Genomic DNA, 17,650 nt, shown 5'->3' on the forward strand with positions numbered 1-17,650 from the left:
AAATCTCAAACGGACACTCCTTGTTTTCCCTACTTTTTCTCTAAGGTTTCAGAGTATGATAACTATAAAATAATTATAAAGTAAATATTTATTGACTTAAAGGTATTAAAAGGTTTAATCTTAAGATTTATAGTTTGTTCCAAAAAAAATTTTATCCAATTAAGGTTTTACGCTGTTCGGAACTCGAAAGCAGGGCACTCATTGTTTTCCTTAGCTTCCTAATTTGAGGTCTCAGAATATGATAATTATAATGTAATTATAAGGTAATGACCAAAAGTATTCAATAGTTTAACCGTAATATCTATAGTTTATCTTAAAATTAATTATCTAGATTTCAATTCCACACTGCCTGGAATTTAAAAGTGGGCGATTTTTTTCTAACTTTTTCACCCCAAGTTTTAGAATATAAGATAATTATAAGCAAATTAATTATGAATCTAAAAGCATTCAATAATTCAATCATATCGTTCATGGATTACTTAAAAAAAATTGGCTGAGTCAAAATTTTTCACTGCTTAAAATCTGGAAGCAGCCAACTTTTTTAAAGTATATGATTCCCATGCTAAAAAAGAAAGTAAAGATTATTATTATATTCCTTCAGATAACAAACTTGACTCTCAAAATACTCGGGACAATAGTAATAGAAATAATTATCGTCAGAATTCTTATAATAACACTCAAAATTACGCAGAAAAACAAAATAAATATCAAAATAAAAATCATTCAATAGAACAAATCATTAAATTCTGTAAATTTTGTAAAAGAAATAACCATAATATTGACGAATGTAGAGCCTTGTATAAAAACAAAACTGAACTAAGACCAGATCCAAATAAAAATATTTTAAAGTGCAGCTATTGCAATATGAATGGTCATTCAGTTAATAATTGCCGTAGAAAAATTTACAACGAAGGAAAACGCGACGGGTTAAATTCAAATCAGAATACCAATACGGGAAACGACAAAACGTTTCCTCGTATAGGCGCGCTGATGGGAAACGTAGCAGCGCAGCGCCAGATACCACACCCAAACTAAGATTACCAAAAAAAACTTATTCCGTAGGTGCTATGGCAACTGACTATAAACCCACGTCGATTATGCTTAGATCTAAAGATATAATATCGAGTTATGGAAAAATTTTAATAGACACCGGGTGTAATTTAAATTTGATTAAATATCGAGAAGTAAAATATAAAAAATTAATTGATGAATCTTATTGTTATAAATTAAATGGTGTCTCTGAAGCTATCACTTTGGGTAGAATAAAAAAATAAATTTTCAATACAAATACTTATTCCCATGTAATACCAGACGAATTTCCTTTAGATTATACGGGCATACTCGGCATGGAATTTTTACGAGAACACGGCGGAATAATAAATTTAGTAAATAATACGGTAACTTTTCAACGCTTAAACAATTTACAAATATCATTGACAGAAGGAGAATATTTCGTTTTAAAAGCTCGTACAAAAACAGCAATGTTTGTTCGAGTAAATAGTAAACTAGAAGAGGGTTATACACCCCGTATTGAATTTGAAAACGGTATTTACGCAGGCGAAGCTTTAGTAAGTAATAATAACGGTATCGCTCATTTGTACGCGATTAATACTCTCGATAAAGATGTTAAAGTAAAAGTACCCGTAATTCCTCTGTTCCCTTTCGGGACAAGCGAAGACGAGGATACTAGCTTGACGCAAGACGACACGGATAGATACGATAATAGTACTCGGACGCGGGGAAATCGTGTTGATAAGGTGTTAAAACTTTTGCGTTTAGAACATTTGAATGAGGAAGAGCGTAAAGCAATAGTTTCTCTTGTAGAGAAATACGCTGACCTATTCCATTCCGGGAGAACCACTGCGTGCGACAGAGACAGCAACCCATACTATACCTACTACCGATGACGTTCCTGTAAATAGTCGACAATACAGACACCCTTCTGCACAGAAGGACTAAATGGAAAAACGGATAACGGAATTAATGTTAATGAATATACTTGAACCTTCGACCTCACCGTATAATTCCCCTTTGTGGATAGTACCCATAAAGGCTGACTCTAAATGCAATAAAAGATGGCGTCTAGTAATTGATTATCGCAAATTAAATGATAAAACTGTTAAAGATGCATATCTATTACCGTTGATAAATGATATTCTTGATCAATTAAGTGGTGCGATTTATTTTTCAGTATTTTTTTATGAGCATGACATTAAAATTAAAATAACTAGGAAACAATGCGGAATTCGAAAAAACTCCTAGAATCAGAAATAACTTCTAGGGAATAAAATTTTCTACAAAAAAAGTCAAATACTATTTTGCAAAAGGTCTGATAGTTTCGCCGGAAAAGTAAGAAATTCTCAAAATTTGATATGAATTCGACTTCAACCTCAAATAACTTTTGAACGAATAGATTCCTCAAAAAATGATAAGAATCTTTTTTTGTAGAACATTCAATTCGGTACAAAAACATGCCTGCCAATTATTCCTATGACGCATCGTTAGCTACTTATAGAAATCAGAAGACGTAAAAAAAATTGTTTCCATGTTATTCTTATGGAAAATAGAAAAGTGCGATGAGGAACCTCTTAATGTTAATATTAAGAGCTCTAATTTTCACAGGTGTCGTTTTTTATCTAAATGAAAGTTTTGAACCTGTTTGCGAGAAAAAAAAAATTTGCTATTTTTTGGATCACCCTAATATATATATATATATTAGACCGGTTCAAAAAAATCGACTATTTTTTTTTTTTTCAAAACCCGCAGTGAAATATCTCCCTTGTCATGAAAAAAGAAGCCTGTGAAAACGGGAGCTCTTAATATCAATTTTGAAAGGTTGCTCATCGTAAATTTCTATTTTACGTTTAAATAACATGGAAAAAAAATTTTTCAACTTTGGAATTTTATAACTCATTTTGGAATCAACATGTCGGGTTGAAAGATACATATCTTTAGAGGAAATTGAACGCTCTAAATAAATTGTCTCCTATGTTTTTTCTCTAAGTCTACTCCTTTAACAGTTATCCAAGTTTGAAGTTTAACATGTAATTAGTTTATTTTTATTTTTCTTAATTTTTGTTAAATATTCTATAATTATTATTGAAAAAAAAACGACCAACCAGTAAAAAAGTGCACTACATTTCCTACAAACCACAATTGGTCATTTTTCCGAAAAATTATGTACATACAATTCAAATTTTTTTAAACTTCAAAGAGAGAATTAATTTCAGATTTTATATATTAAATCGTCATTTATTCCTTATAGTAAAACAATAAAGATCGACTTTGTCAACGACGTTAAACTTGATAATTTAATATTTTAAGACAAATTTTTTTTTTCAATAATAGTTATGAAATATTTACTCTCTTAACATGAATCAGTGAAAATTTCATTAATTACGGTAGTGAAGCAGTATTCACTTCATAATCAGTGCATTTAACTAACGAATTAGTGAATTCTCACTAATAAGTTTAGTACTAAAATTTTCACTAGCAAATTAGTGATTTTTACTACTGAACTAGCGATATTTTCATAATTTCTACAAGTGTATCTGTTATCCACTTCTTAATTTGTGAATTACACAATTTTACTAGTAACGTTAACTAGCAAATAATTAAATGTTTTATTAGATATAAATATAATTAATAATTATGGTGCTATTTTTAGAAATTTTAATAAAAAACTTCCAAAATTAAAAAAAATAGAAGTACAGAACAATAATATATTTATATGAAGAGTACTCTCTAAACATGAATAATCGAAATAAGTTAATATTTACTGATTCTGAGTGCCAACTGAACCACTTTTTGAAATTAGTGGTTCGGTTTGCACTTGGAATTAGTGAATATTCACCTATTTTCACTAATTCATGTTTAGAGAGTACGTCAATAATAACATCACAGACATTTTATTTCTTCATCAGTTATTGTTTGGTATCATAACGAAATACTATTTACACTCACGCGATCACATGCGAAGGTCAGCGCAGTGGATAGCATCAAAGACTTTGAATCGGAAGGATGCAGGTTCGAGCCCAGCAGTCACCGGGATTTTTTCATCAATCAAAATCATGTATACTTCCTCTAAGTAATGATTCTAATACATTGATCACATTTCGGATCTAATTACAAGTGTCTTATATTTTTTTTCGCAATATATTTTTTTTTTTACCGATGAAATCAGTGGATTCCCATATTCACTTTTCAATTTAGTGGATTTTCATATTCACTTATCAAATCAGTGAATTCTCATATTCACTTATTCATTTAGTAAATATTCACTCATTCTGCGTGGTACAATTGTAGCATTAACAATTAATGAATGTTCACTCGAAATTTGTGAAAAATCACTAATTCACATTTAGAGAGTGAGAAAAATTAAGAAAAAAAGGTTAAATTAATTACATGTTGAACTTTAAACTCGAATAACTTTTAAAGGAGTAGACTTAGAGAAAAAACATAGGAGACAATTTATTTAAAGCATTCAATTTCCTTTAAAAATTTGTATCTCTCAACCTGACATGTTAATTCCAAAATGAGTTGTAAAATTCCAAAGTTGAAAAATTTTTTTTTCCATGTTATTTAAACGTAAAATAGAAATTTACGATGAGCGACTTTTCAAAATTGATATCAAGAGCTCCCGTTTTCACAGGCTTCTTTTTTCATGACTAGGAAGATATTTCACTGCGGGTTTTGAAAAAAAAAAATAGTCGTTTTTTTTTAACTGGTCTAATACATATAATATATACATATATATTAGGGTGCTTCATTTCGGAGCCAGATTTTTTTTTCAAGTGCATGTGGAAAAAATCATAAATCAACACAAAAAACAAATTTTCGCGCAAGAAAAAAAATTCTATGTCGATTGCAGACCTAGCTCATTGAAAAATTCGATTTTCCTATTTAAATAACATGGGAAAAATTTTGTTTTTAGCTTTAAGTATTTTTAACTTCGTTAACAAATCAATAGATCAAATAGACTAATGCATATTTTTGTAGAAATGTGAACGCTCTACAAAAAAGGTCGCTTATCATTTTTCGATTAATCCATCTATTCAAAAGTTATTAGAGCTCGAAGTAAAGTTGGAGACCTTTTTACTTTTCCGGTGAAACTATCAGACTTATCACAAAATTTTCTGAGGTCTTTTTTGTTGACAATTTTATTCTCTACAAATTATTACCAGTAAAGTTTTTTCAAATTCCGCATTGTTTTCTAGTTATTTTCATTTCAATGTCGAACTCTTGAAATCGATCGGAACCACTTTTTTAAGAGCTTGAAATTAAAATAAAAATAACTAGAAAACAATGCGGAATTTGAAAAAACTTTACTCATGATAGTTTGTAGAGAATAAAATTGGCAAAAAAATAATACCGTACCATTTTGTGATAAGTCTGATAGTTTTACCGGAAAAGTAAAACGATCTCCATTTTCACTTCGAGCTATAATAACTTTGAAACAGATGGATTCATCGAAAAATGATAAGAGACCTTTTTTGTAGAGCGTTCAATTTCCTACAGAAATATGTATTAGTCTATTCGATCTATTGATTTGTTAACGAGATTAAAAATACTTAAAGCTAAAAAAAAAATCTGTCTATCGGCTGACCCTGCGGGCCAGCCCCAAAACTTTCCGCTGTTTTCGAGCTCAAGGAGCTTGAAAACATTACTGCGAATATATTTTCGAGCTCTTCGAGCTCGAAAATTCAATAACTTCGGATTAATTTTTATGAGCGTGTCAAGCTCTACCAAGTTACGTTTTTTGCTAAAGTTTAACAAGTTAAGAATCGGAAATTATTAATGAAGAAGCGGTTTTCAAATTTTTATTCTCAATTATGTTCAATGAAATGAATGTATCGAGGCAGAAATCAACGTCAGTGATCAAAATCAAGATTTGAGTGAGTTTTGACGTCGGTCAGAGCAATAATATATAAAATGTCCGAGAAACATATTAAAAACTGGGTTTTCTCATTTTTTTCTGACAATATGATTTAAACTAAAGAACAAGTTAGACGACATTCTATGATGATCGAAAGATACTATAAAGAGGAATAGTTGGTGTGATTTCAGACACATTTAGTACATTATATTTTGATTTATCCGGAAAAAATAACGTTCTATGTTATTTTTTCAACTTTTCAGTGCCGATATCTTTTGAACTAATGGACCGATTTTGTCATTTGAAGTGGAAATCGGCGCGTTTTCTCGAATTCTAGAGCTGATATACTTTTGAAATCGATCCGTTCTGCAGTTTTGAAGATATTTGGAAAAACCCGTTATTTACCATTTCTTTCTCCTACGATATCTCTCGAACAAATCAACCGATTGAGATGGTTAAGGTGATGATCGACGCGTTCTATCAAGTTCTAGAGCTGATGAGATTTTGAAGTTGATCGTTTAACTCGTTTCTGAGAAATCAATAAGAAACTAAAAAAAAAAAATTTTTTTTTTTTGTAATTCGCCAATATTTTCGAGTCTACTTGATCAAATGTTCTGAAATTTTCAGACACACACACACACACACACACACACACACACACACGCACACACACACACACACACACACACACACACACACACACACACACACACACACACACACACACACACACACACACATACATACATACACTCGGACATCATCTTGAAATTGGTCAGAATAGCTTCCTGGGATTTTAAAACGTCGACATCTGATGAAAACTCGATTTTTGAAAATCGGGGTGAAAACAATAACTTCCCGAATTTTTCGAAAATCATCGATTTCCTTAGCGGGAAGTTAAAAATTTTTCCCACGTTAATTAAATGGGAAAATCGAATTTTTCAATGGGCTAGGTCTGTATTCAACATATAATTTTTTTTTATGTGCGAAAATTTTGTTTTTGTGTTGAACTACATGGTTTTTTTCACATGCACGTGAAAAAAAAAAATCGGGCTCCGAAATGAAGCACCCAAATATATATATGTTCTACGGCGTCTTTAAATGATAAATATATACATATAGTATATCAGTCGTACTCCAATGATACGTACAGTGAGCATTATTATTTTGTATCCTCAAGTGTTTATTTATATTCAAATTTTTGATATAAATATCGATAAACAATAACATTATTGTAGAATTTTAGTATTTATAACATAATTTTTTATTTAATTTTAAGCTATTACTGTTTTCATATTCTTGTTAGGCATTATATGAGTACTTTTTATATTTTTTCATGGCATTTGTTCATAAATTTTTTATAAATGAATGGATTATTTAAATATTTTTGAAAAATTTTTTTTCACCATATAGTTAGCGTAAGGTAATAATGATTAATGAAAAAAAAATCTGTCTATCGGTTGACCCTGCAGGCCAGCCTCAAAACTTCCCGCTGTTTTCGAGCTCAAAGAGCTCGAAAACATAGTTGTGAATACATTTTCAAGCTCTTCGAGCTCGAAAATACTTTCGTATCCCATTGTTATCGAAAAAAAACCGTTTTTTAGCATTTCTTTCTCCCATGATATCTTACGAACTAATTAACAGATTTCGATGGTTAAGGCGGCAATCGACGCGTTTTATTAATTTGCAGAGCTGACTAAATTTTGAAGTCGATCGTTCAAGTTGTTTCTGAGATATGAATAAAAAACTAAAAAAAAAAAAATTTTTTTTCCGTAATTCACCAATATTTTCGAGTCTACTGGATCAAATGATCTGAAATTTTCAGAAAAGTTGATGGCCAACAAGCTCTTTCGATTGCCGCCTTAACCATCCAAATCGGTTCATTAGTTAAAAAGTTATAGACCGGTCACACATACATACACACACACACACACACACACACACACACACACACACACACACACACACACACACACACACACACACACACACAAAAACACACACACACACACACATACATACATACAGACACTCGGACATCATTCTGAAAATAGTCAGAATAGCTTCCTAGGACCTCAAAACGTCGACATCTGATGAAATTTCGATTTTCTTAGCGGGAAGTTAAAACAAATATTCCTAAAAACGCATTTATAATTTTTATAAATAAATGCGTGTTGTTAGAGGACTATAACAGATAAACGATAGTTTTAAAATTCATAAGAAAGCTCAACTTATACGGTATAAAAACGACTCGAAGGTCGAAAACTGTATCTTCAATAGTTGCAAAGTTACAGCAATTTGTTTGTTGACAAATTGAGTCAGTGCTTGGACTTTGTCGTACTCCAAAATCCAGATGTTTTTTCAACAATTGGAAAAAGTTTTATTTGCCATATTGTTGCAGGTTGCTGTTTTTGTAATTTTTTTACGTTCTAGAAAAAAATTAAAATAAAAAAAAAATTGCTTATAACAAATTGTTAAACAAAAAAATGAAATTGTAGACAAAAAAAAATTTTTTTTTGCCATTATATTTAGAAATGCAAATTATGATTTAAAAAAAATCGATTCCTTAATTATTTGTTTAAATAATCAAAATATCTAAACAATGATTATAAACAATAGCTGCTCCTGATTTCATATTCTTGTTAGCCATTATATGATTACTTTTTAGATTTTCTCATGCCATTTGTTTATAAATTTTTTGTAAACAAATGAATTATTTAAATATTTTTGAAAAATTGTTTTTTAACATATTGTTAGAATTTTTTTTTACTTAACTACTATGAAGATCGGATACCTTGATTATTGAGCTTTAATTTCTTTTTTTATGGACCTTGATACGTCCACTTCTCGCCGAGATATCAGACTTCAAATGGAAAAGGATCCTTTTGTCTTTGATTATCGATATCTCAGAAGCCAATGATAGCACAGAAAGTTAATGGTGGGTTTCACAAACTCGGATGAATTTACTTCAACAATTAGCCATTGCTTTTTCGAAAAAAAAATTTGTTCCTATCGTCACGTGAATTTAAAAACGCAACAAAAAAAGGGCTTTTTGTGGTTTTTTGGAAAATCAAGCGCTGAAACGAAAATATTGTAGGAATCGATAATGTTCACTGTGCATCTCACAGTTTAATATATCCACAAAAACCCTTCAAAGAGCCAGATCAATCCCACCAGCTATTTATTTGTTTCACTCAATCAAATTTTTGAAAAAATTAAAGGATCACGTCTTTTGCTCTGAAAAGCCCATAATCTTTAACAAGATGAAAACAAACATTTTTTCCGAGCTTTGTTAACAATTTTATTGCAGACAGTGCTTAAATTTCCAAAAAAGAAAAAAGTTTTTTTTCGAAACAAAAATTTCAAAAAAAAAATTTTTTTGAATTTAATGACTAAGAGATCAGTGAAATCACGGAATGCAGCGACGTAAACGTGTTAAAAATAATTGGGTGTTGGTTTTGTAAATTTCCGAAAGTTATTCCAAAAAAATTTTTTTTGAAAAATTTTTTTTTTTTGAAAATTTTGATTTGAAAAAAAACTTTTTTCTATTTTGGGAATTTAAGCACTGTCTGCGATCAAATTGTAGACAAAGCTCAGAAAAAATGTTTGTTTTCATCTTGTTAAAGATTATGAGCTTTTCAGAGCAAAAACGTGATCCTTCATTTTTTTCAAAATTTTGATCAAGTGAAACAAATAAACGGCTGGTTGGATTGATCTGGCTCTTTGAAAGGTTTTTGTGGACACATTGAACTGTAGAATGCACAGTTAACATTATCGATTTCCACAATATTTTCGTTTTAGCGCTCGATTTTCCAAAAAACCACAACAAGCCCTTTTTTTGTTGCATTTTTAAATTCATGTGACGATAGGAAAATTTTTTTTTTCGAAAAAGCAATGGCTAATCGTTGAAGGGAATTCATTCAAGTTTGTAAAACCTACCATTAACTTTCTGTGCGATCATTGGCTTCTGAGATATCGATAATCAAAGACAGAAGGATCCTTTTCCTTTTGACGACTGATATCTCGGCGAGAAGTGGACGTATCAAGGTCCATAAAAAAAGAAATTAAAGCTGAATAATAAAGGTATCCGATCCTCATAGTGGTCAAGCAAAAAAAAATTTCTCCACGCCCGAAGACCAAAAAACAAAAATTAAAAAAATTTGAATATTTTTTTGTCGCTGGATTTTTTAAGATTACTCTAAAACCGCTGACGCTAAAAAATTTTGAAGTTCTAATCCAAAAAGAAGACACTCTGAGCTACATTTTCCTTTTTTTTTATTCCTTGTATGACCAATTCTCTCAAAGTTAGGGCCTGTTGAAAATCGCCCATAAATTTCGAATTTTTTTTTATCTTTTAATTTTTTCCATTAGTGTATAATAGCAAAAAAAAATTTTTTTGTCAACAATTTATTTATTTATTTGCTTAACAATTTGTAATAAGCAATTTTTTTTTATTTTAATTTTTTTCTAGAACGTAAAAAAATAACAAAAACAGCAACCTGCTACAATATGGCAAATAAAACTTTTTTCAATTTTTTAAAAAACATCTGGATTCCGGAGTACGACAATGTCCAAGCACTGACTCAATTTGTCAACAAACAAATTGCTGTAACTTTGCAACTATTGAAGATACAGTTTTCGACCTCCGAGTCGTTCTTACACAGTATAAGTTAAACTTTCTTATAAATTTCAAACCTAACGTTTATGTGTTATAGTCCTCTAACAACACGCATTTATTTTCTAAAAATTATAAATGCGTTTTTAAGAAAATTTTTTTTTTTTTTTTAAATCATCATTTTCTTACGCTAACTATATGGTGAAAGAAAAATTTTCAAAAATATTCAAATAATCCATTTATTTATAAAAAATTTATAAACAAATGACATGAATAAATATGAAAAGTAATCATATAATGCCTAACAAGAAAATGAAATCAGTAATAGCTTAAAATTAAATAAAAAATCAAGTTATAAATACTAAAACACTACAATAATGGTATTGTTTATCGATATTTATATCAAAAATTCCAATATACATAAACACTTGAGAATACAAAATAATAATGCTCACTGTACGGATCATTAGAGTATGTCTAATATACTATATATATTAGACTGATTCAAAAAAATCGACTAATTTTTTTTTCTCCATTATATTTGTTATATCCGGCTTGCCGTATATTTAAAGGGGCCTCTTTGCCGCGCTCGCTGCAAAGTGCAGCGTTAACAATTTTAGGGATAGCAACTTCGGCCAACACCTCGTTGCACGTCGTCAACGATTCCTCCAATCAGGGAATTACACTTGACTGTATTCTAAATTCATCCAATTATATATTCTAAATTATTCGCTCCAGATTCGCGAACCGAGGTGATAAAAACAACGAACACCAAGGTGCGGCAGCCTATGACGCTTGAGAAGTTAATGTATCTTCCTTGCTGGCCCGCGTGAGTTCTAAACCGTGTTACGTTTAGGCAACCCTCTTTTCTATTTTCTATTTCTCTTAAAACCGGTTAGTTTCGTTTTCATTAATAAAATCTAAACAGTCAAGTATACTATAAAATCCCACGGGAAGATCGTCTCGATATTGCACTCGAGGAGGCGTGGCAAGTTGCTTGTTACCGTTAAAGTTCTATTCAAAATTGTCTCTTTTAAAATTATATTTTCTTTTCTGAAAATCACCACACGGGAAGTACCGCTCGCGTAAACACGAGGAGGCGTGGGTGATTTTTACAATAATTGTTAAGTGTATAAACAGCGATTCTCGTTCGAGTGAATTGCTGGAGTCGGGGATTCATACCGAACTCATATGAGCTAAAGACTCTACAAATTCAAAGTGTAAAACCTATAAGTTTAAGTTCTAATAGTTAAGTGCAATCTTTAGAGATTTAAGTGAAAGAAAAGAACCTTAGTGTTAAGAACAATTTAACATCTTGTGAACTGAGTACGGCGAGCCCATAGGGAAATATTTGAATAAACATTCATCATTGGGGAAAACCTGCATATTAGATTATTTCTAATATTAAGAACCGCATCCCTTCTTCCTGAACCAAATCATCTTTCGATCAGGGACCAACAGAAGCCGTCCACGGGAGTTTGCAGTCCAAAGACCAACTTGCAAGTAAGCAGCGAACAACGAAAAGGTAGGTGAAAATTACCAATTTCTCTAACATATAAAATCCAAATTCTGCATCGAATACACAGAGAGGCCCCTGCGGGGTTTATCGTTCGAGTTCTCACAATAAAAATAAAACCTAGAGCTAATCCTCTAGGAAAATCACCCTGTTTGCCCGGTGCCTCCCACTTGAGGCCCACGCGACCATTTCCAATAATTAATTGTTATTGATTAATTAAATCCGGACATAACATATTGAAAATATTGTTGGAAATGACGAAAAAAAAATACTGTGAAAGTTTAAGCTCTTGACATTAATATTAACAGCTGCCGCATCGCAATTTTCTATTTCCCGTTTAAATAACATGGGATAATTTATTTTTTAAGCTTTGGAGTTTTGTAGCTCACTGTAGGACCAATACTTTCAAATGTTCAAAACTTATTCTAATGAGAAATTTGACGCTTTACAAAAAAAGTCTCTTATAATTTTTCGATATTTCTATTTTTTCAAACGTAATTTGAAGTTAAAGCAGGGTTGTGAATTTTCTAATTCAAAAATTTTGGATAAAAAATTGAAAATTCAATTTTTAATCCAAAAGCCGGAATTACAAATTAAAAATTTATTTTTTAATCCCGAAATCGGAATTCAAAATAAAAAAATTATTTTTTAACCCCAAAATCACAATTAAAAATTGATATAATATTTTTTAATTCAAAAATTGTAGTAAGAAATAAACAAATTATTTCTCAAATAAAAAGCTGGGATGAAAAGAGGTAAAAAAGTGAAAGATTGATTTCTAACTGGAACACTAGAGTTTAAAGTAATTAAATTATAAGAAAAAGTGTTGAACTATCTTTAAGTTTCGTTAAAAAAAGCTTTTCTTTTATTGAGATAGCAAATTTACAACGACGTTTAAAAATAAATTCAATCAATTATTTTTTTTAAATTAGCTTTAGCAAGTACTCGTTGCTCAAAATGCTGATCATTTAATTTATTATATTTTGGCAAATTAAGCATTGTCGCATTGCTGAAGAGTCTTTCAACAGAGGCTGAAGATGGTAAAGGCGTGTTGTATCTTAAAAATGTTTTTCTTATTTCTGGAAAACGTTCTAAGATGCTAAGTTGACAGTCCGAATTTTTTCAGTATCTAGTTACTTCTGCAGTTACTTCCCCCTGTGACATTGAAGGCCGAAACTCGTCAATAGTATCATCCGGAGACCCAAAATCAAAGTTAGGATTTTCTTCGACACTGGCAGTCGACGACTCATTTAAGGCTTCTTTTGAAACAGCTTCGATAAATCGAGTATATATAATCTTCTGATCTTCTTTTGAAAAAGATGAAAGCCAGCGGCCTTTAAAAGCTGGATGTGAAATAGCAGCAATTATTCCGTCAATATTCTGTTCATTGACATCAAATAATGTCGCGAACCGTTTCTCGATACTATTTATAATTTGATTCAAAATTGTTTTACAGTAAACTATATCCTGACGAATTAAAAGAGTATTAATTCGCTTCTTGACTGAAACTAATGTTGGCAAAAGAATACCGTAATAACATTTCTCTGTTTGTAAGCTATCTATAGCTTCTGCAAGAGGAATAGAACACTCAACCAATTCTTGCAAATATAAAAAATCTGAAGCACGAAATGGTCGCATAAGTGATTTTAAATCATCGCTCATAAGTTTTTCTTTGAGCTTAATCAATTTCTTGAAGCAATCGTAAGTTGAATTCCATCGGGTTATAACGGACTTTTAAATGGAAACACCCAGGATAGATTTCAGAGATTCTCTTTTCTTCGCAGAACGTAGTAACTTCCACAAAGCCTTACATTTTTTCAAAACACTTTCATGTTTTCTTTTTAGGTCTGGGTCGCTATTGATAGCTTTAATAATATCCGTTGATGCAATTAAATTTAATGTATGACTCGCACACCTGTAATGAGTTGGTAAAATTTTTTCACATGCTTCACTAAATTCCTCACTCGTCTCAGCAACTTCATTGTCAGTGTCACTCCAATCGTCAGAAGGTTGATCTATAAAATAAAAATGTCATATATTTCTATTTTATTATGTGTCTTTAACATGTTAAATCGCACTTAATTAGTAAATATCATTATTTTTTTACGTTGATTTTGTGGAAAAATGAAAGATAATTAAATCCAGATATCAGATTACTTGTCAGAAATTTTTACTCATAAATAAATAGATTTGTTTATCGTTATGATTATTAGTAGAGTTTTTTAGATTTTTGAAACAGAGAAAATTTGGAAATAGGAACTTTGAGTATCTTAATTATTAATTACTCTTAATTAATTAATCTTCATTATTAAAAGGTATATTGACATCAATTAAATATAACTTTCATACCTGCAGTGCGTTCAGAATCTTGAGGGATGAACGAACCTTGAATTCCTAATTCTTTAAAGGCTTTTACAAAATTACTACCGTTATCTGTTACTGTTGCTTGAATTGTATTGGGCTCTAATCCAAACGATAAATGAATATTTGATAAGAGAGATGCAATCGCATCAAACGAGTGTGTGCCCGAAAAACGTCGACAAGCTAGTGCAGCGGATTTTCTCTCCAATGTGTCTGAATCGAGCTATTTCAAATTAATAAATTCATAAAATTTAATTTTTTTTATATTAATTAAAAAAGAAATTCCAATGAAGTGTTTTGAATTACGAATTATAAATAATATGCAATAATAATTGAATGAACAATTACCCAATGAGCCGTAACACCCAAAAAACGACGTGAACCTCCTGTCCAAACATCTGCCGTGGTACAAACATAGCCATTTTTTCCGATTACAGAGAGTAACTCCTCGCGAATGTTGTTAATGGTTTGATTATAAATTTCATTGACACGTTTTTCTAATGTATGTCGAGTCATGTGATGGATCGTGCTATCCTGCTTCTTTATTTGGAGATCTTAAAAATAATGAAATGATAAAAATTTAATACTAAGTGTCACTATTTTAATTGTAAATAGAAATTTGAAATTCTTCAGTATAAATAAGTATTTTAGGTATTAACATATTTAATATTATTAAAAAACAAACAGGTGATATAATCACTAAATTAACAGTAACGTTTCAACCAACACATATTTTTGACATTTTCTTGATAACATGTTTGGTTTCAAAAATGGTTTGTGTCATGAAAAGATCCTGTTGAAAAAATTTTTCAAGAATGGTGATTGAGACGTTATTGCCGATTTGTATTCAAATTAAGTTTTGATTCAATAAAGAATAAAATTTGTGAATACACAAGAAATTACACCGTAAACACAATTATATAAGTTCAACTTACCATAAAAAATTTTACGAAAATTTAGATCTTCAGCCAAACTAAATGGTAGTAATGATTTCAAGACATAAGTCGTGACATTTTTTTCAAATGTTTCTTGGTCAAATACACATGACCAACGGCTTCTGTCAATTGAGACTTTTCTTTTGGATTTTTCGAATTGCTTTTTGTGCTCCAAATACTTTTTATACTCTTCAGAATGTTTTCTCTAAATAAATAATTGATACATTTTGATGAAACATTAGAGAGTTTGTTCAAAAATTAAATTGGTTTTTCAAAAGATAAACGTTACTTTATTTTTACCTTCAAATGAGAAGTAAAGTTTGAGGTAGTCCGTAACGATCCTTGAATTACTTTTTTTGGATGGCAAAAGTTACATTCAGCAATCAGATTTTTGTCAGTTGATTGAGTCAAATCAACTGTAAAATAAATTCTACTCAGAAGAGGTGAATTTTCTATTTTATTATGAAATTCCCTTTGGTTTTGACCCAACTCAGTCTCACTGACCATTCCTTCAGTCTCATTGTCTGTTCCTTCAGTCTCATTTTTAGATTGACTACCACTTTCACTATTACGCAAAATATCATTTTGGTCGTACTGAAAATCATTGTGACCTGTAACATCCATAAAATGTAGTAAATAATATAAAAACGAAAGGAGACTTATTATGTTTTTTATTACTTGGTGACTTCAATGAAAGCTCACTAAGTTGACGTTCAACTCTAGCATCAACAGATTCACCAGTAAAACTTAACCTACGTTTCTTGACTGGTGTTTCACTTTCTTGAGACCTATAACCAACAAATTTTCAATGTAAGATGGAAATTTTGTATCAACGATGACATAAGACGTCTGTATATAAATGGATACACTTACATTATGATCGTAAATCACGTAGTTTTTTTTATTACACAATATTTCTAAAATCATTCATAAAAATATATGCACATTGAAAAGCTTGACAAAGTTTATATTAATTTATATTCAGTTTAAGATAAACCAATTTCACTCACAGGATACTAAAATGCAAACAATATATTCGCGATTTCAAGAAGAATAACGAATGTAAACAAATCATATTAACATACAAACTTGAAATTTGACCGATACCTATACGTCCTAGTAATTTCTCCAGCATGGTTATCCCTAGAGTTTTGAAGATGGCGCTATGTAAGCTCTAGTTCTAAATGGTAGAATATGGAATACGCAAGCGCGAAATAATATAAATTTCAAAAACACTAAAACGGATTTTAATTATTATGATTATCATCATTGATATTGGAAAAAATATTTGTTAGAAAATGAGATATCAAATTATTATCGGACAATTTCGAATGTTTTTTAACATCTAAGTATGAAAGTTATTCTAATTAAGCCATTCTATACAAAAAATAAATAATAAGATCACAATGTTTATAGAAGGAAAGATATTATTATTATTATTACTGTTATACTTGTTGGAAATTAAAATATTTTAATAACACAATCATTTAGGGTGTAAAATTAAAATATAAGCTTTCAATTCGGTATTAGAAATAAAGAAAATTTTTTTGTTTCCAATTTTAAGCTTGGGATTAAAATTTATTTTTTATTTTTTAATCCGGTATTTGGGAATAAAAATTGATAAATTATTTTTAAGTGAAATTTTTGGGATTACAAAATAAAAAAAAATTTTTAATTCAAATTTTAATTCAATTATCTTATTAATGCATTATTTGCAACCCTGAGTTAAAGTTAGATTGACGATAAATTTTTACATTTTTTAAATTTTTTGACGCAACCATCAACTTGTTGGCTGTACACTAGGTAATACCCAAATAAACGATACGAAGTTATGTATACCGTAGCACGTCTGCTCTGTTCAATTTATTAGTACAGACTGACTGCGAAAAGTAATTACAACAGTATGTATAGTTGATGATACTATAGAAAATTAATTAACATAATGTATATAATAAAACAACGTTGCTGTATCCCCAACATCGCCCCTCAACGTTGTGCTTCCAATTTTACGGCCATTTTTTCAAACCTATACTTTCGGCGATTGTTCTCAGTTTAACAGCTCCCGCAGGTTTTGTTAAAATATTTGCCTGGTTCGATTCAGTAGGACAGTACTTGATTTTAAGTATGCTTTTTTGTTCCAGCTCGCGACCGTAGTAGTGTCTTATGTCGATGTGTTTAGTTCTGTTGCTGCAGCCACCGTTCCTGTGGCTACTTATGCAGCTTTGGTTGTCTTCGAATATGACTGTGAGTGAAGTCTGCTTTGCATCGAGAAACTCTACCAGATTTCTCAACCATGTGGCCTCCCTGCATGCTTCAGCCAATGCCACTATCTCAGATTCAGTTGATGA

At 30.5% G+C, this 17,650-nt stretch overlaps 1 protein-coding gene across 9 annotated transcripts in view; it reads right to left on the bottom strand.

The window, feature by feature from the left end:
• LOC130677904 (synaptotagmin-7) overlaps window positions 1–17,650 on the bottom strand; it is a 1,016,663-nt gene that overhangs the window by 855,142 nt on the left and 143,871 nt on the right. The window contains exons 4-10 of one of the 9 annotated variants that reach the window (XM_057484891.1): window positions 16,176–16,219; window positions 15,981–16,090; window positions 15,603–15,913; window positions 15,303–15,507; window positions 14,716–14,921; window positions 14,356–14,590; window positions 12,905–14,021 (exon numbers count right to left, since the gene is read on the bottom strand). The exons of the other annotated variants lie outside the window; for them this stretch is intronic. Of the exons in view, the coding sequence (XP_057340874.1) occupies window positions 13,741–14,021; window positions 14,356–14,590; window positions 14,716–14,921; window positions 15,303–15,507; window positions 15,603–15,913; window positions 15,981–16,090; window positions 16,176–16,177 (1,350 nt within the window). The 5' untranslated portion in view covers window positions 16,178–16,219 and the 3' untranslated portion in view covers window positions 12,905–13,740. Of the gene's footprint in view, window positions 1–12,904; window positions 14,022–14,355; window positions 14,591–14,715; window positions 14,922–15,302; window positions 15,508–15,602; window positions 15,914–15,980; window positions 16,091–16,175; window positions 16,220–17,650 lie in introns of those variants that run through there. 9 annotated transcript variants of the gene reach the window in all.

This window comes from Microplitis mediator, chromosome 1 (assembly GCF_029852145.1).
Source record: "Microplitis mediator isolate UGA2020A chromosome 1, iyMicMedi2.1, whole genome shotgun sequence".
Taxonomy (NCBI): domain Eukaryota; kingdom Metazoa; phylum Arthropoda; class Insecta; order Hymenoptera; family Braconidae; genus Microplitis; species Microplitis mediator.